This window comes from Crocodylus siamensis, chromosome 6 (assembly GCF_052110815.1).
Source record: "Crocodylus siamensis isolate JL-2025a chromosome 6, ASM5211081v1, whole genome shotgun sequence".
In the NCBI taxonomy this organism is placed as follows: domain Eukaryota; kingdom Metazoa; phylum Chordata; order Crocodylia; family Crocodylidae; genus Crocodylus; species Crocodylus siamensis.
The window spans coordinates 71,007,159-71,026,899 of record NC_143400.1 but is presented as its reverse complement, the minus strand read 5'-3'; the positions used below and the strand labels follow the sequence as shown (position 1 = coordinate 71,026,899).

At 45.4% G+C, this 19,741-nt stretch overlaps 1 protein-coding gene across 8 annotated transcripts in view; it reads right to left on the bottom strand.

Annotated features, from left to right (window-relative positions):
- The window catches only part of MED12L (mediator complex subunit 12L), a 315,648-nt gene extending 297,139 nt beyond the window's left edge, over window positions 1-18,509 (bottom strand). For 5 of the 8 annotated variants that reach the window (XM_090055409.1, XM_090055414.1, XM_090055411.1 and 2 more), the window contains exon 1: window positions 17,986-18,503. In XM_090055409.1, the coding sequence (XP_089911535.1) occupies window positions 17,986-18,084 (99 nt within the window). In that variant the 5' untranslated portion in view covers window positions 18,085-18,503. Of the gene's footprint in view, window positions 1-17,985 lie in introns of all 8 variants that reach the window. The other 3 variants (XM_090055417.1, XM_090055416.1, XM_090055415.1) reach the window with 3 other exon arrangements.
- Window positions 18,510-19,741: the final 1,232 nt, after the last annotated feature.

Genomic DNA, 19,741 nt, shown 5'->3' with positions numbered 1-19,741 from the left:
TTTGCCTCTTGTTGGCCCATAGACTTCTCAAGTCAGGTAGAGGTCATCCACGCATGACAGGAAGCTTTGTGACCACTCAGATTTTGCTGAGTGATCCTCCCATGAGATGTCCAGGTAACTGAAGTCACCCATGACAACCATGGTCCTGGAGCATGCGGCCTCAGCCAGTTCCCAGGTGAACTGGTCAAGCTCAGGACTTTGGTGGGTGGTCTGTAGTAGACTCCCACCATTGTGTCCCCTGTGCCATGTTCCCCATGGATTTTAACCCAGAGGGTCTCCACTCACCCACCCTGGTCAGCAATATATCAGCTTGCAGGGACGCGTACCTTTCCTTAACATAGAGAGCTACACCCCCGCCCCTTTTATCTACATGATCCCTGCTGTACAGGGTATAGCCATCTATACCCAAGGTCCAGTCATGGGTGGAGTCCCACCAGGTCTCCATTATCCCTATGACATCATAATTATTTGCATTAAGCAGGAGGACAAGTTCCTCCTGCTTATTCCCCAAGCTCTTGGCATTTGCGTACAGGCAGGCAAGTATCCCCTTGGGGGCTCTTGCCTTGCCCGCAGATTGTACCAGGCCTAGGGCAAGGGTGGGCTCCTTTAAGTGCTTTGGCCCGCTGGCTTTGCAAGGGTTCCTCAGTGGGCCAGCAGTGGCGGTAGTCCCCCCATCCCCCAAAGGGCTTAGTTTAAAGCCCAATTGAGCAGGTCAGCCAGTCTGGCTGAGAAGAGCCTCCTCCCCAGGGGAGAGAGGTGGAGGCCATCTCTTCCCAGCAGCTCGCTGCCTCTCTCACTAAAAAGCGGGCTGTGGTCATGGAAGCCAGAGCCTTCCCGATGACACCAGCGCTGCAGTCTTTGGTTGACTACGTGGATCCTCCTCTTCCTCCTCAGCCCATAGCCCAAGACTGGGAGGATCGATGAGAATACCACCTGTGCCCCCAGACCCTTTAGCCCCGCTCCCAAATCCCTGTAGCGCCTCATGACCCGGCTGGGAGTGCTCCAAGCCACGTCATTGGTGCCCACATGAATAAGGAGCATAGGATACTGGTCTGTGGGCTGGAGGAGCTTAGGGATCTTCTCCACAATGTCCCGGATGCAGGCCCCCAGGAAGCAGCAGACTTCCCGGACTAAGGGGTCGGAGCAGCAGATTGCCCCCTCAGGATGGAGTCTCCCACAACAAACACCTTACATTCTGTCTTGGGGAGAGCAGGGATGGTAGCTGCAGTTGAGCCTGTGTTGCCTGTGGGAGCTGGCAACTGAGCAGGCTCTGCTGGAGCAGCAAGAGATGCGTACCTGTTGCTAAGCTTTGGCAGGGCAGGGGCCTTGGTGCAGTGGACCTTAGGGCCCTTGTCCACCTTAGTCCATGCCCCTGACTAGACAAAGTGGGAGGTCCCGGAGTCCTCCTTTGTCCTGGAGGGAGACAGTGGTCTACCATCTGGCTCCCGGAGAAGGGCCTGGCAGTAGGAGTCGATCTCCTGCTCACAGTCCCTGATGGTACGCAGTCTCTGGACTGTGGCCTGGAGCTCCTCCAGCTGGCATGCCAGAGATCCCAAAAGGGAGCAGACCCCACACGGATAGGTGACCATGCTCCCAGGCCCCAGAGCCTGAAAAAGGGACAGGTAGCCTTCGCAGCTGAGAGCCAGAGGCTCTGTCTGCATGGAGACTGGAACCACAGGCTCCGTCTGGGCAGCAGTCTCCAAGGTGCCCGAGCAGGGGGCCGCAGAGCCCGAGGGGACCCTGGGGGTGCAGGCGCATGCCCATCCATGTCATGCCTCTGGTAGGCTGGCTAAGGCCGGGACTGTCTACCCTGGAGGGTTCTCAGGCAGGGTCTCGGGCCCTCCCGTGCCCCCTCCTGCGCGAACTCCACACTAACTCGCACGACAGCAGATAAGCGCACCTGTTTGTGCAGCCTGTTCGCGTGGCTCCCTGGGGGGCTGGGCGAAGTAGGGGCCTGGGCAGGGCTTGACCCAGCCTGGCTCCACGTAGCTGCCTCCTCCCACTCAGTGAGGGGTTAACCCCTCCTCCCACCACAGGCCCTGCTTGCCTCTGACTGTGCTGGGGGTCAGCAGGGCACGCCGCAGTTGCTGGGGGGTCCCTGGGGGGCTTTGGGAGAGTGGGGGCACAGTGGGCTTTCACCCACATGTCTCTTACCGCTCCAGAGCCTAACTGGGGCTTTTTTTACTGTTGGCGGGCCCTTTTAAACTGCCCGCATGCACAGTGGGCCCACTGTTGGGGATAGCTGCTCTCAGGCAAGGGGGAGCCCTGCCTGGGATTTGGGGGGCCCTGCCCTACTGGAGGAGGATTGGTGAGTACCCCCTGCTACCGCTCTCTCCCCCAGGGGGGCTGGGCCAAGTAGGGGCCTGGGTGGGGCTTGACCCTGCCTGGCTCCACACAGCCACCTCCTTCCACTCAGTGAGGGGTTAACCCCCTCCCACCACGAGGCCTGCTTGCCTCCGGCTGTGCTGGGGGTCAGCAGGGGGCTCCACAGCTGCTGCGGGGGTGTCTTGGAGGCTTTGGGGAAGCAGGGGCTCCCATGACAGCAGAAATGGAGGGGACAGAGTGCAGCATGGGTTGTTGGCGGAGGGGGATGGAGGGGATGGTCACCCCCCTCCCCCCACTCCTGGGAGGCGGCAGCAGATGCTCATGTTTTAAGTGCTGTTAATGTGTTTTAATTGTAATGTGTAACTTCAATCTAATGCAGAAGTTCTCTAGTACATTTTTGCTGTGATTACCAACATGTGTGTATCTAGATGTTGTTTGAAATGCATCTGTCATTCTTGATGGGAAGTTATATAAACACACACACACACACACATATACATACACATACCACTAATAGATAGATGTATATATCTATAGTAGTGTTTCATTTTAAAATCAGCAGAAAATTAGGATTTTGAGTTATTTTTTTATGCAAAAATTGGGGTTGTTGGGGGTTTTTTTAAATCAGAGAAAACCAGGATTCCTTTTGTTGAACTTGGAGCTACTTGTGCTTATCGAGTCCCAGGCCACTGAACTTTGTGTAAGCATAGGTATGAGTGTTTTTATTAGATCAGAATTGCCATCAAAGTACAGCAACACTTATCTCACGCTGCTGAAGTAAATCCCAAGGAAATATGCTGAAATGCCAAAGGGATAGTATTATTTCATGATATCTATTTTTCTGAAAATATTCTCAATAAGCTTTATGTAGTGGGTCTGTTAAACGCGCATTATTTTTACCGTAAACCAAAACGTAGCTTGTAGTGTGTGTATCTACATATACACACACACACACACACACATATATATACACATATACATAGTATGTATGTATGTATGTATGTGAGAGAGATCTACACAGACAGACAGACACCTATTAGTGGCGTTTCATTTTAATCATGGAAAAATGTGGATTTTGGGTTAATTTTTTTTTTTTTAAATCAGAGAAAACCAGGATCTTTGGTAATATCATATGCATACAAGTCTTTGTAGGTTTAGCATGTAATTTGCCAAGTAAACCCTATTTTTATACATCTTCCTCATTCCTTCAACTTCATTTAAAACAATACGCTCCAAAAGGCTGGTCCATTTTACTCATTTGCAGGGTCATCATTAGATTTGGAGCCAGGAAAGAAATCCTCCTATCCCGCCTGCCACCACCACTTGAGTTTACAAGGGACCCTGGGGAGTTTTCTCCTTCCTTTGCTGTGTAGGATACAGATTACCTGTGCATTTCATCTATTCTCTGATACTACTGGCACTTCAGTTTGTCCTGGTCTCTACATGTGGCATACAGCAATTTAGTTTCCCTGGGGACCAGAAAGCTTTGGTCTAACTCAACATAAGGGCATATTGAGTTAACGGCACGTCATGTACGGGAGGTCAGACTAGATAATATAATAGCCCCTTCAAGAAAACTTACAGCAATCTGGGAAATACTTCAAAAAGTTCCCAAATTATGAAGGAGGTTTTTTATTATTATTATTAATTTGTGTGATACCAAAGCTAAACCAATTTAAAAAAAACTTCCACTTGGGTTTATTCTGTAATCGTCATCAGGGAGCAACGTTGCTGGATATTAATGGAAGGTTTGGAAGATACATAAGAGATAGCCAGTATGGTATTTCTGAACTTACAACTGCAACTCCGGAGTTTCCAAAGTCAGCAAAACTCATCTAAATTTTAAATGAATGCAGCAGAAAGTGTTAGATCACGCCTCCCACCCAGAGTATTCTCCAGACAGACAAACCAAGAGATGAAAGCAATCGAAGGGATTATAAGCAAACAAATATATGTAGGGGGAATGGCAAAGAATGTATGTATGGTAATAGCATGGCCCTCTCTGAAGGTATGACCCCCAGATGTATTGTTGGGTTCCTTTTGAAAAACCCTCTCCTATTCAAGGTTATAAAAACAAAACATCTTCATGTGCTGCAACACTATACCTACTCTTGGGCCCTTACCGAGTTGAAGATGGAATAGCAATATTAATGCCACAGTTCTTTGCTTTTGACTTACAATAGTTCTGATAAAGGACCTTTAAATAAATCTACTCCTCCTAAACAACTTTAGATTTAACTGGAACTTCGAAAGGAGTGGTTTAAATGTTATATTGACTTTGTTTCAATCAATTTTCAATAGAACAGGGGTCACTTAAATACAGGTATGCGTCACTGTTCCAGGATTCAGGCTCATTAGTCTGGGTGAAACACAACCAATCAAGAATGTACAACTGAAAATTTATTTTTACTGGAAAAATTATGAAAAGGTATCCTGCTTTTGTTTATGTAGAGTTGTATCAATGCCTTTAATATTTTACAATAACTTCGTAAGAACAGCCTTTCTTTGGGGTGGAGGATCCCAGGCAAACAGGTAAAGTAACTTCAGTAAAACTTAGTTGCAAAAATCTAGACATGCAAAGATAGAACATTCTGAGAGTTGGTTTGGCTTTATTTTCCAAGCCATCTCCTAATGACAAATACAGAAGCACTGCACAGTGCTGTCACTTACAAAAGGATATACTCCTGTGCCACGCTGCATGGGATTTTGCAGGTTTCTACAAGGATAGCAAATCTGTTTTCAAAATGTCAAGTTGGACCCCAAGCAAGCCCAATCAAGATCTAAAATCTTGTCATTTTAAATAGCTAGCTGAGTACCTGTGCCCAGAATTGTGTTAATGTCTAAATAGCTTATGGGAACATTTGTAAGATTCATCACTATTTTTGTCAATGCAAAAGCAACACATTTCAACTATGCTCTGTAAAAACCAACACTAATAACAAAAATATGGTGTTCATAGCTGTAGAGCACCCTCAACTCCCACTGGCTTGAATACATGCTGCAGCTGCTAAACACCTCTAAAAAAGTCAAATCCAAACACTTATTTCTGCCTTCATTGTGCCATTCTGTAATCTGCAATAGTATCTGCATGCCAGACACCTTGGCTGCCTACAGACATTGCATTTGTCTTAAGAGAAAGCCTTTTGTCCTGGGACCCTACTCACATGCAAAGCCTCTGTCTAGCTTCAAGTCCCTCTTAAGTAGGGTGACCATGGCTAGGGAGAGACATTCAAAAAAGCCTGAACCTGAATTGATTCAATTTTGCAGGTTAGTCTAACTTGGCTAGGCTGAACGGGTTTGAAACCAGACAGACATTCTCTCTGAACTCAGAAAATTCAGGCACGTGCCTGCAGTGGCTCAAGCTAGAAGCTGGGGGGTACCAGAGCAGCCCTCCTTTCTCTTCTGCAGAGAGCCGATGGCCAGGTCCCAGCAGGACTCTCTCATTAGGGACGTCTGCCTGCATGCTCCACAGCTTTTCCCTGCCTGCTGCTCATGGGACAGGAGTGTTGCCAGGCCCCAGCCCCAGGCTAGCACTCTGAGCCAAAGGGGATGGGGGAAGAAGAGGATGTAGTGCATGCATCTGTTGATGATACGGAGCTTTTCAGTCTCCCTCCCTGCTTCATCATACTGTCTGCGGCAAACTGACAGGCAAGCAACCCAGCTGGGGGTTGACAGTGATAACAGTCTTTATCACCCATTAGCAAAACAATGGCCCCTCTCCATTACTTCAAACTTCTTAAACATCTTTCCGGCTGACCTGTGGATTAGCTCCAAACAGCCCTAAGCAGGCACTGCTCTGTCTGCCTGCCCCAGTGAAACTGGAGAGAGAGACACACACAGACACCTCTCAGCGTTAGCTAGCATACCATGGGCCTAGGGTCCACCGGGCTGGGGTCCATGCTATGGGAGATGAAAGGGAAGGAGAAGGAGATATCCTGCTTGAGTAGTGAGGGTGGGATAGGCCAAGGGGAAGCCAGGCAGACCTTCCCGTGTCTTCAGTCTCTGCTGGAGCCTTATACACCATTAGTTAGCATACCACATGCTGGCTATGGTCCATGTTGTGGCAGACAGGAGGAAGAGATCCCTGCTTAAGCAGCGAATGTTGTGGGGGAGCCAGAAGACCCTGCTGTTTGGATCACTGGCTAGGAAGCAGAGGGGAGGGGCCAGCCCTGCTATGGAGCAGAGAGCTCCGCCCAGCCCAGAGAGCATGCGGGGATGTTGGGGGACTCTGATTTAACTTAAACTAGTAAGTGGTCTGGGACAGACATTGCATAAACCGGTTTGGCTCAAATCAGTTAAGTCTGATACTGCATTCAACCAGGTTTTATCTCCCACACAGGAGCAGTGGTGTCTGGCCACTCACCTGCCTAGTGTACCATGCCACTCCACCTCCCTGCCATACTCTGGCCTGTGACTTTTGGCAAACTGACTGGGACCTGGCTACAGAATCCTGGAGTGTCCCATGCAAACTGGGACAAATGGTCACCGTACTCATAAGTATGCAAGATAAAGTGTGTTAAACACTTTTTCCTGGGACATGACTGTTCATCTAAAGGGTTATTGCACTTTTTTCCTGGGACAAGCCTGCTAGGCTGTGTGCTCTCACTGGCAGAGAAGCAGCAGTGCAGCATGGAACAGCAATAAGTGTAAATGACTGTCCTGTGCCTGTTTTGATCCAAGTCAAACCCCAAGGTAATCTGACCCACGTCAAATAAAACATCTGTTTACAGCCCTGCAAAGCATGGTCACAGAAGCCCCTTCAACATTCCATATTTTCTTGCATACAACTGTAAGAAAAAATGACAATACAATCATAAAAAAGCAGATGACCCTTGAAAAAAGTAGATGACCTTTTTCCCTTAAGATTAAAGATCGCCTCTTGCTGACAGTAAGTGACGTGTACTTCTTGCTGACAGTAATGTGTAACCGCGAAACCAGTCTAAACTAGCCCAAGCTTGCTCTGTACCGTGTTTTGTAATTTTGTAACGGCAAGAGGAAAAACCTAGATGCTGCGCAACAACGTAGCAATGCAACGCTTAACATATAACTACCAAGCTGAAAACTCAGTTCAGGGAACTCTTTGTCTTTGTGACACTGAGTACCCCTCTGCAGAGCAATAAACTTAAGACAGACACTCCCTCGTTCTTTGCAAATTGATCGCAGCTGGGAACGAGCCCAGAGAGAGGACGTGGCCAGTGCTCCTTGGTATATGAGCACACCCTTCGGTGTATGGGTGTTACACAGTAGCTGACCAATTTCCCCGACACAACACACCCCAGAATGTAATATGCACCTTGTCTGAAAGACAGAATGCAGAAAAAAAAGAAGATCTTTCCTTCTAGTAAATTACTGAGTAGCAGCAGGTAAGAATCTGGACCTACTCACTGTTTTGCTCCCAATGGATCCTGGCAGATTTTACTTTGTTTTACCTGTAAGTGACAGAACCTGCTCTTATCATATTTCTCCAACTGCACACCAATTTCCAACAGTTCGTTTTTGGAGGAAAAGATCAACCTCATTTAGTCTGTTTGGCAGACAGATCGTGCAAAGAGACTGAAAAGTAAATACACGTGTTCTAATATATACAATTATGTTCTAATATTACAGGATTACTTTGAGGTTTTTTAGATTACAGAATGGTATACATTATTGTTTTTAATTAATTGCAAAGCATTTCTTGGGATTTAAGCACCACTGTTGCTGCATCAATGAAATAACAAAGGAAAAAATCTGAATGCAAATGGCTACATACAGGTAAATGAAAGTCATACTGGTCAAGCTAATTTGATAACCAAGCTAAATGCACAGAATTAACAAACAGCATAACACATTATACTCAACACCATTAGAATGAAATAATCATTTCTAAAGATGTTATTTTGAACCTGAAAGAGTTCCTTTAGAGCGCCAACTTAAAAAATTATCAACCTAAATGTCAGAAAATGTGAAATGCAGATTTCTCTTAACTCGTTCTCTAGTTTCTAAATATTACATCATCCCTGGCGCTCATTCATTGGCCTCCTATAACAGTCAGCATCACAGGCACAAATCTAGAGGTACCGTAATAAATTGTCTCTACTAATGGAATCAGAACAAGTGAATTGTGTCCTGTAGGTTCTATATTATTAACATTTAAAGTAAATTGCTCTTGAAGTAGTGAAGAATTTCTGGATAAAGAAGATCCAACTTCTCCCCCTACTTTTGCTACGAAGTCTCAAATAAGTCTTCAAGACACCAAAATATGCTATTTCCACAATTTGTTTCAATACAGCTACCACGGACTAGGTAAACTTTCACTGTTATATTCTACATTCCATTCCTCACGTGAAAAATCGAGGATGTTTCTTTATGTTAAGCATTTTACACTCCCATTTTTTAAGTAAAATATTGCAAAAGCAGAAGCGAAAGCACAGTCCTGGTCCATTCTGCATTGCTTAAATGACACTTTAGCTAGAATGGAACATTACAAAGCCTCAGCAATTTCAACCCAACCTATGGAAAAGCAGAGGGATCATGTCATTTACAAAATAATGGTGTCAGGAAGTTTTGCTTCCCTCTGGCCCACTGTTTCTTACACTGTAGAAGTGGTGACCTAAGCCAATGTACTCATTGTAGAGATGGCTGACTGACCCTTAACTTTAAATGGGCTTCTGTTGTATCACACTATGAAATATATTGTTGCACAGATTTCCAAAATATACATTTCATTTTGTAATTATAAGAGCCTTCAGAATGGACTATTTCTCCTTGCAGAAGTTATCTGCTAGGGTGTGCTTGTACATACACAGAAGATGCATAACAAGTTAATTCATCACATCATCCTGAGTGTTTCCGGTTTCCATGTGACTGATAGGACAAAGATAACTTACGGTCATCTTCCAATATACCTGAAAGAATCATCTCTACCATCTGAACTTGATAGACATAGAAACATGCATGGCACATAGTCCTAATATATAATTCCACAGTTAATATGCACTGCTCCCAAGAAAACAATTACAGTGGGTTAGAAACTTGTGATGTATACCACATAGAGCAGGGGTGCTCAATCACTGGCAAAATCCGACCTGTGGAGCTACATCATCCAGCTCACAGGGCTTCTCATGGGTCTGAAAATTCAGTAACAGAAGCAGGGGCAGAATTAATTGCTGCTCCCCTGCTGCCAAATTTCCAGAGTCACAGGGAGCCCTACAGGTGAATAGAATAGGCCCACATGCTAGATCAGGCATGGAGCACAGGGCCCAGCTGAGAGCCTGAAGGAACCAACCCCACAGATCTGGCCTGTGGACTGACACCACTGATCTAGTAGATGGACTCTGTTCTAATCCCAATCTACGTTCCAAGTTCCTTGGTTCCAGCTCCATTGACTCACCATCTAATAACCCCTCACCACCTGTGTGTAATGGAATATCACTTCATTCATCTACTGCATTGAGGTGCTGTGACGATTAATGAATATTTGCAAATGTAAGCATAAAACTGAGTTTGGTTTTTGTGTATGTATGAAAAAATGACTGACCAATCTCCTTGTGATTTATAAAGGACCATTTTTATCACACAGCAAATTTAAGAAGTGTTGTTTGGCTCCCCTCCTCCCTTCTTTTTACTAGACAGACAACCACTCCTCTACCCAGAGAATAAGGATTACTACACAATATTAAGAACCCAACCTGAAGCCTACACAAGTCAATAAAAATCTTTCCACTGAATAGGATCACACCTAACGGCACCACATAATTGATACCCACTCACCCATCTTGAAACTATACCAGCTTTTCTTGAAACTATACCAGCATGAACAGAGATATGAACCGTATGCCTAAAGGATGATTCAAGTATGAGTATACATTTAAATTGTTCTTTAAAACCTTCACAGTCCCAATCTGTACTTTGCATGGGTAATTTGGAACACTGCTCCACCAAAATACTAGATGTATTAGGCAATATTTTGAGCTAACTGACTGCCAATTTAAAAAAAAAATCCAGATTTTTCAGCTGTGCAACAGCAATATCATTTTAGGATTGGGAAAAAGGAGGGAAACAGTAAGTAGTAGTAGTGCTTAAAATGTTTTCTGTGCAAGACACAATATCTAAAACTTCAAAGCTTTTCACTTTTGCATATCTTGCCTCTGCCTCAGTATCTAGATTTTCAAAACTGAAGTCTAATATTATTTTCCTTTAAATAATTTATTAGCTAATTCACTAAGGACAGATATACCATACTAAATTTAAGACTGGATTGAGTTTACAGAATTAAACAGATTCCTAACAAACAAACATTTTAGTAATTTAGAAAGGCTTTACCTACAAAATGAAGAGTGCATAAACTATTATGATCAGCTACAGAATTCATATGCTTATTTTTCTAAGCATATGGGGAAAATGAAGGAACAAAAAGAAGGGAAATGCACAATATAATATCAAAATTCAGACTGAAAGCAGAAAGCTGTGCCAATAAGAGGAAGAAAAGCACACTCCTGAAATAACTTAGAATTGCATACGTCAATGCGGATTTGCAGTATTACCTTTATCTTTTCTCTCAGAGTTTTTGTAAGGCTCTCTCAAAAATCTAGATGTCTTATCTGACAAGCATTAATCATGTCTCTAATTTCAGCATAACTGAAGAGTATGAGAAATTAGAAGCACCGTACTGGGTCAGACTGGTGGTCCATCTAGCCTAGCATACTGTCTCTGACAGTGGTATGAACAGATGCTTTAAAACAGGTGATCAACCCTCAGCCTATAGGCCAGATCCAGCCTGCAGAGCTGTATCATGTACTTTCTCTTGTTATTGTTAATTGGTCTCCTGCTAATTTCAGCGGGCATTCCCCTAGTTCTCGTCTTCTGGGACTTGATAAACAACAATTCCCTACTCACTTTGTCCACACCCTTCACAATCTATGGACTTCTATCATGTTGCCCTGTGCCCCCTCCCCCATCCTTTGCCTTTCTAAACTGAAAAGCCCTAGTGGCTTTTGTCCCTCCTGACATGGCAACTGCTCCATAGCCCTGGTCATTTTAGTTGCCCTTCTCCATATCTTTTCTGATTCTACTACATCCTTTTTGAGGTGCAGAGACAAGGACAGAACACAGTATTCAAGATGTGGCTGCACTATGGGGAATTGTATAGTGGTGGGTTGATGTTTTCTGTTTTGTTTTCAATGATACCCAATATGTTGTAACAGCTGCAAAGGCTTACTTGGCTGCAAGCTGAGTGGGTGAGCTGTGCCTAAAAGCTTTGCAAGACAGGCAGCAAAAAGTTTGCAGAAGGAGCAATAGCTTTTCCAAACAGATAGTATCCTATGCACAGTGCATGCTTTTTACTGGGGCATTTGAACTGTGACCAGAGCCCCCATTGCAAACGCCAGGCTCTGACTGGCTACTGTGGAACCATTAAAAGCTGAGGGAGGGAAAAGCAGAGAGGGAGAAGCCAGAGAACAACACCAACCTGGAGAGAGGTCAGAAACTTAGCCCACTTCCTTCTCCTCCTCAGGCAGAGAAAATGATGCTGAGGTTTGCTGGAGACCACACATCAGGACAGAGGAGAAGCTGATTCCCCACCCAGGTCAAGGCAATCAGGGACACAGGTACCCAGGGAAAGAGTGGGGAGTGGTTGGTAAACTGTCTGGGAGTGGGGAGAAATGAAGGGAAGCCTCTTTTCGAGCTGGAAAGGCTTGTACTATAGGAACAGAGATCTGCAGAGAGAATTCATCATCTGCACACGGAGGTGCTGGGGGAGAGAGACACCCCAGAGAGGGAGCAGGCTGTAGGAATCCCAAATTCATGCTGGTATGTGAGGGGACACTTAACACCTAGTGCTTTCAGGAAGTGTATTTTTCAGAAGGAAACTGAAGAAAAGAAGCTTATTACCTACAGACTTGTTTTTTGCTGAGTTACCAAGAAAGATCAAGGAGTCCACTTTCACCAGAGCAGAAGAAGCCTCGCCTCTGCCATCTCGTGGTGGGTCATAGTTAAAGTTCTGTTGTCAGTTATTGTTAATGGGAAAGGGATTGTGACCAGTAGACCTGCCCAAGGGGGTTCCCAGGGCTACTGGCACCCTGAGAATCTGAAATTCAGCACATCACCCAGCCTAGCGTGCCAGCACAGGTTACACTTTAATTAGCTTTTCTCAGTCATTGTTGCAAATTGAGCTAATCTTTTGAGAAACCTATCTACAATGACTCCAAGGTCTCTTTTCTGAGTTGTAAGAGCAAGTTTTTACTTGCACTTACCTACTTTTTCCAAGCAATAGACACAACAACCACAGGAACGGCATGGAAAATTAATATTCCAGGTTGGTGTTGTTCATATTCGACCTGGGGGGAAGTGGGCAGCGGGGTCCCCCAGGGCTCGGTCCTAGGGCCTGTGCTGTTCAATTTCTTCATCAGCAATTTGGACAACGGGGTAAAATGCAACCTGTTTAAATTTGCTGATGATACCAAAATTTGGGGTGAGCTGAGCACTCTAGTAGGGGGGGAAAGACTGCAACAAGACCTGGACAGGTTACAGGAGTGGGCTGACATAAATAAGATGCATTTCAATACTGACAAGTGCAGGGTGCTGCACTTAGGCAGCAGAAACCAGCAGCACACTTACAGAATGGGAAACTCCCTTCCTGAGAGCACGGAGGCAGAAAGGGATCTTGGAGTCATTACTGACTCCAAGATGAACATGGACCGACAATGCGAGGTCACAGTTGGCAGGGCTAACCGGACCTCGTTGTGCATCCACAGGTGCATCTCAAGTAAAGCCAGGGAGGTGATCCTCCCCCTCTATGTGACACTGGTCAGGCCACAGCTGGAGTACTGTGTCCAGTTCTATGCGCCCCATTTCAGGAGGGATGTGGACAACATTGAAAGGGTCCAGAGGAGGGCCACCCGCATGATCCGGTACAGGTCTACAGGGCAGACCCTACATTGAAACACTGCAGGACCTAAACCTGTTCAGCCTTCACAAGAGAAGGCTGAGGGGGGACCTGGTGACTGTCTATAAACTTACTAGGGGGGACCAGAAGGGTTTAGGGGAGACGCTGTTTCCCCTAGCGCCCCCTGGCATGACAAGGAACAATGGACACAAGTTATTAGAGTGTAGATTTAGATTAGACATCTGCAAGAACTACTTCACAGTTAGGGCGGCTAGGAGCTGGAACCAACTTCCAAGGGAAGTGGTGCTGGCTCCTACCCTGGGGATCTTTAAGAAGAGGCTTGATGACTACCTGGCTGGACTCATTTGAGTCCAGTCTTTTTCTCCCGCCCAGGCGGGGAGGGTCGGACTTGAAGACCTACAAGGTCCCTTCTGACCCTATTTCTATGATTCTATAAAGGCCCTCTGCACTATGTGCTACCCAACCCCTTCCTTTGCAAGGCATTGTCTCCACAGTGCTGTAGCTGCACTGGCACAAACCTACATGGACCAGCTTTATACTACTAGAGCTTACCCTGATTTCAAACAATGGTATTAAGAAATAGCATCTCCCTAAAATAGATAACACACACAAAGATAATGTATTGTATTAGTTAGGTCTTCTGAAAGATGTGCTGCATTGCTTGGGGTCGGGGGGAAAAAAGAGGACTAGTATGAATAAGAACATTTCTGCTTTCAAAATGATTATTCAGAATAGAGATTTCATTACTCTGGAAAGCAGAAAATACTGAACTTTAAGTCTGTGAATGCAAAAAAACAAACAGTTCTGGAATGACTAGGCACAAGCAACAAAAACCCCACCAGGTGCTTGGGTGGTCATGAAAATAGTAAATGATTTGGTTTTTTCCCTTTTGTGAAGAATCCCTTTTACCTGTACCTTTGTAGATCCTAAAGAGAGTAGAATTAGTCTCAATCTATATTAAGAAAACCAGATTAGAGGTTTCTCCAACAGACTAGATTGGAAATTGGAAGTCTTAACAGAAAAATTAATACTAGATGCAACATGATAATATTTTAATCTAGGAGACCTGAGGCTTGAGAAAAGCCATACCACCCACTCCATGTTCGCAGAAGGTGGTGAAACCCATCCGTATGGTGGAAATTCCTCAAAGTGATGCACTAATTTCTGAGCTTAGAATTCAAGTTCAGTTGTTAGATTTCTTAAATTGCTTGACAAAACTTGTAGAAAATGCTATTAAAATAGCTAAATCCCATAAAGTCAAAAGGGGCTACTCATATGAGTAAATCCTAAAGGATCTAGCCCTAATGATAGAATATATTATTCAGTTCAAGTCTAATGGCTTAACTCTGTGTTAGACAGGATTTAATGTAAATTGTATTTTGTTCAGAGAGGGTTCATCATCTTGCCATTCTAGAAGTATTAAAAAGGGAGCAGAGGGAATAAATGTAGGTACCACACTTTCATTCACAACCCCTGCCAGTTTAGGTTTTCCCTTCCTGTGTTATTGTATGAAAGATCCAGACAGTGCCTACTACACTTGAATTCAAGTACAAAGTACTGTCAAGTGTTTAAAATAAACACCACAAGAGACAGAAAAGGTTAATTTCCTCAAATCTGTTCCTTTTATAGTAATCTTGGGTTTTAAAAGCAATCACAGTAGGTAAACACATTCAGACAAAAAGTGCGATTTGTAAGCATTCTTTCAACCACCCCTATTCTGACAAAACAGTTCTTTAAACTGTACAACTCACTTTGCCTGAATAGTACTTTTAGTCTATTTTATTACTGGATTTCAGGAACAATTCTAATTTTGACCCACATGCTTACTGAAGTTCAGAGAAATACAGAAATATTGGAGGACGCAGAACGCAGGCCCTGGAACCCAGCAGATTTCATTCTTGTACTGACTTATGGCAAAAACAGATCCAAGTCAGAGGGCTTGAGAATTCACTTTGAGGGTGTTGCTAGTTCTGGGTGGAGTATGAAACCAAGAAAGGATGGAAAAATGGTTTGTAACACAAGCTAATCAAAAGCAAGTACTACAGTTTACTACTACAGTTTCTTGAATTAAACATAATATCACCTTCCAAAAATAATTAGAGAGACTAGAATGATGCTGGTAACGTTACTTCATACTGTACATGCTTGGTGGAACACACGTTACATTGCAACATGTGCACATGAAATGAACTAGTATCTCCCTTTAAGCCACGTTTCAATAAATTCTCATGACAAATAATAATAGGCCTGTTGCAGTTATTTTTGCTTGCTAATAACACCCATGCAATGTGTTCTAAATATTAACCATCTGGACACTTGCTGCTTTCATTCTTGTCACAACTGGCCACATTTATAAATGTATCTGCAAAATTCAATCCACTGCCTACCTAAAAATATGCAACATTCTAGAGCTAAAATTGATCTGTGCATATTGTTACAGTTTAGTTCAAACCTAGTTCTGTGAGCTTGGTCAAGCTGGCCTGGAGAAAAATGTGACACAAACACTTCTAATACCTAACCTACACAGGTAGGTAGACAATACACATGGCCTAAAGGGTGGAGGGAGCAACAATGATAAGAAATTCAGGGATGCTTACAGAGTTGGTGATAAGCCAGCTTTTATTTCTCTCATTATTCCAACCCCATCCAAAAACAGCAGTGACTTAAGGGTACCACCTGATGGCCAGTTAGGTGACCCATGTGAATTAGCAGGTGGTCCAAGTCTAATTCAGAAGGACATGTGCATGTCTTTGAGTCACCATCCAGATTAACATTAATTGACATGCCTGGTGCTATTCTTACCCAAGAAACTTCAGACAGTGTGCCAGGATACTCAAGGAATATGGAGAAACTTACAGAGTAGGTGTAGCATGAGCAGTAGCAATGAAAGCTTCATCCCCAGGTTATACTACCAACTTTCATAAGCATTTAATTTCACCAAAAAAATAACGTGGGTGAAGGGTGGGAATTGGGAGTGCTAGAGGAACAGTACCTCTGTCCACCAAGAGCAGAAATGGTAGGAAATGAAAATATATTGCAGCGTGCTGTCATGACAAACCAGGGTACTGTGAGCCTGATCCAAATTGAAAACAGAGCCAACAGAAAAGTGAAATATGCTCTTTGACTTATTTCAACTTTAGTTTCATCTACACAGTGATTTACAGAACCCAGGACACAAAGGGCAGACTTTTATCCAGCCTTCAACTGCCAGAAGAATCACCTTGAAGGAGAAGTTCTGAACATAAAAGAAATAAGGGTGAGACAGAAAAGTCTGACAATCAGTTACTCTGGCTGTCAATATTTCTGCATCCTATTTTTTTTTTCCTTTTCCCAGAGAAGCATCAACATATTGCCAATCCTGAATTACTCTCTCGGTCCTAAATATAGATATTAACCAAAATTCTACATGCATTCATTATGTCACTCAAGAAAAGAACAACATAGTGGCCATGATCAAATATTAGGATATTTCAAAGCAAAAAGTGCAAAGCCCCTTCCCTATTGGTTAACTAAAATCTGGAAAAATAATTTTTTTTCAAATTTCTGAATCCCCTGAGCAATATTTTCCTTTAGAATGAAACATCACTCAGAGATCATTGCTTAATAGCTACAAAAATACTTCTAAACATTAAACTCTCATGTGAGATGCCCTTTGAACTAAAAATTACTTAGACTAATTTCTACAGCCTCTGCTTTCCATATGGATTACCTGCAAGTATTTGAACATACCAACACATACTAAGAGCAAGTTGCAGTCTTGGGGACTGCAATTGTTAATTTTAATTGTAAAACTGGAAAGCAGGTTTTGTTAAAACTTGCTTTAAGGGGAAAAAACACACCCCACCAAACTACTGTAATAGCACAATATCAATGTGTATACATCCCTAAAGTTTTAACCTAAGAAAACATAGCGCCTCGTGTTATTTTAGTGACCTTGCCTGGTTAATGCATAATCAGTATTCCTCTTTTCCCCTGTCCTTTCCAGAGCACAGAGTTATGGTTTGTTTTTTTAAAAATAACTCTCTCCAAGGACAAATTACTACAATTTGGATGAGGTCACAGTAGCAAAAGAAAAGTCTCACAGGCAAAACGGTTTACAGGTGACTAGCTTTAACCCATAAGGAAGAAAAAAACTCTATGATTAACTAGCAGGTGAGTTAAAAAAAAAATTTAAAAAGTCCCATGACAAATTGAACAGAGGGGGAGAATTTTAACAAGCAATTATTTTGCAAATAACGACCTGTTAATTGCAGCCTAGCCTGCCCAGGGAATGCCCTCGTGACTGTCCCTGCTGCCGGGACCCCAAGTGCCGAGGCCGGGTACCTCCCGGTTTGGGCTCGGCAGCTGACACCGGTCCCTGCTGCCATGCAGCTCCCCTGCCTACAGCGCGGCAGCCTCCATGAAGACGGAGCCGGCGCTGTCATCTCCCCCCGTGCTCGGGCCAGGGCGCAGCACAGCCGGGCAGCTCCCCCTCCTCTCCCCGGGGCAGGCAGCGGTCCCGCCGCCCGGGCTCCCAGCCCCGAGCCCCAGGCTGGCTGCAGAAAATGCAAGTCAGGGGCGGGGGTGCGTTTCCTCGCAAGCCGACATTTTTCAAAAGTTTAAAAGGATTCAGGCGGGGGGCGGCAGGAGGGCGGGGGGCTGCGCGAGGCCCAGGCGGGAGCCGGCAGCACTTGCTCTCGGGGCTGGCAGGCGGGCGCCTTCCCCCGGCCCCGCGGCGCGCCCGCCCGGCCCCGGCCCCGGCCCCGGCCCCCGCGCGCCGCGGCCCGGCCTCTCACCTCTTTCTGCTTGGGGTCCTGGGGGTAGACGTCGGGCGGTCCCAGCCGGGGTCGTTTCAGAGGTCTCTGCTCATAGCTGAGAAGCCCGAAGGCGGCCATGATCTCTCATGTTAGCCGGCAAAATGAATGAGTTGGAGACGGAGCAGGCTCTGAGCACCAGGGAGCAGCACTTGGCAGACAGGCTCCCTCTCTCCGGCCGCCTCTCTCTCTCCTACGAGGCAGACAGGCGCAGGTCGGAGGCTGCCGTCTCCTCGCACGCGCGCAGAGCCCTCATCCCCGCGCCGGGACTGGCCCCTGCAGCCTCCCGCCTCCCTGCCGGGCCGGGACGAGTGGTCACAGCCGAGCCACTGAGCATCACGTCCTCCTGCTCCTACAGAAATGCCCTGCCTTTCCCTCCAGTCCCCAGAGGAGGGGTGCTGCTAAGTCTCCTGCTTGCGGCACAAAGGCAGAGCAGGAGCCTTGCTCCCCTGAGAGGGGCTTCAACTCCGCCGGGGTCAAATGAGTCCCGACATGCAGAGAGAAGGCATCTCCCCCGGCCAAGGATGGGGCACATGGGCTGGTTGCAGCAAATTGCCTAAGCCTGGAGGTCAGGCCCAAGCAAAACTTCTTTGAAAAGAGTAAAACTGCGGTGCTGGGATTTTTGAAGGACGAGAGCTCCTCGGCCTTTCAGAGGTTAAACACTTAATATCCAAAGTGTTTCTGTCTCAGCAGCTACCCCAAGGAGGGCCCTGCAGAGGAGCCCCGCTAAGGTTTGTCCCACTGGTACAGGAGACGCACAGCTGCGGCTTGCGCAACAAGCAGGTGGGGATCTGGTGAACTCTGGCAGCAGCTATGCAAGGGGACTGCCTCCCACTGCTTCCAGACCAAGCCAGGGTCTCCAAGCGCCTCCACTACAACAAACTAGCAGCTCTTCAGAATGTAGGCAACTCACAGTGGCTTTAAGCTTTCTGAGCTCCTGTGTTTGGTGGGTGCATTTAGGTGAGGTGATAAAAAGCCATCCCCAGCTGTTAGTTATAATACCTAGCTTTTTTTTTCCATCACTAGAGCTCAAAAAAACTCTGCAACTGATTTAAGCAATGCTAACTCCACTTCATAGATGGGGAAAGTGAGACACAAAGCATTGAAGCAACTAGTCTCTGGTAAGCAAGCAGATAAATCAGGACCGGAACCTGCATCTTGTGAGTCTGGTAAGGACTCCAGCCACTAAGCCACACTGACTTCCTGCCTGGTCCTTTGCAGGTTATCTCCTCTGCCCCTTATTTTGAAGAATGTTACTTGACCCCAGAACTATATAATTTAGTGTGGTGTCCCTCCACTTTCACTGTGTTGTAGTCTAGTAATTCCAAAATCATTTCAAATTTGAGATTTTAAGAGGAAAGAACCCTACAGCATCTTAAATTTCTTGGATGGATGGATTTTTGCATAGTCCTATTTCAGGTCTTCATCTTTCATATTGCATCCCACATCTGGACCATGACAGAGCTCTTTCAGGCAGATGTGTTTTGAAGAAGAGAGGCCACCAGCTTTTAGCCCTGTCCTCTGGCACTGTATATTGTAGGTGCTGGAAAAAAAGCCCACAGCTGTTGCGGCAGATCTGCCTCCCGGAAGGGGAAATTAAGGGAAGGGTAAAGGGGGCACAGGCAGAAACTCCTCAGCTGTTGTGCATGGTCCCCTTGCTTTGTTTCTGTCACATGACACTGGTAAACAACCACCACAAGACTCATTAACTCACCTGGCCATTCATTAGTATAAGTAA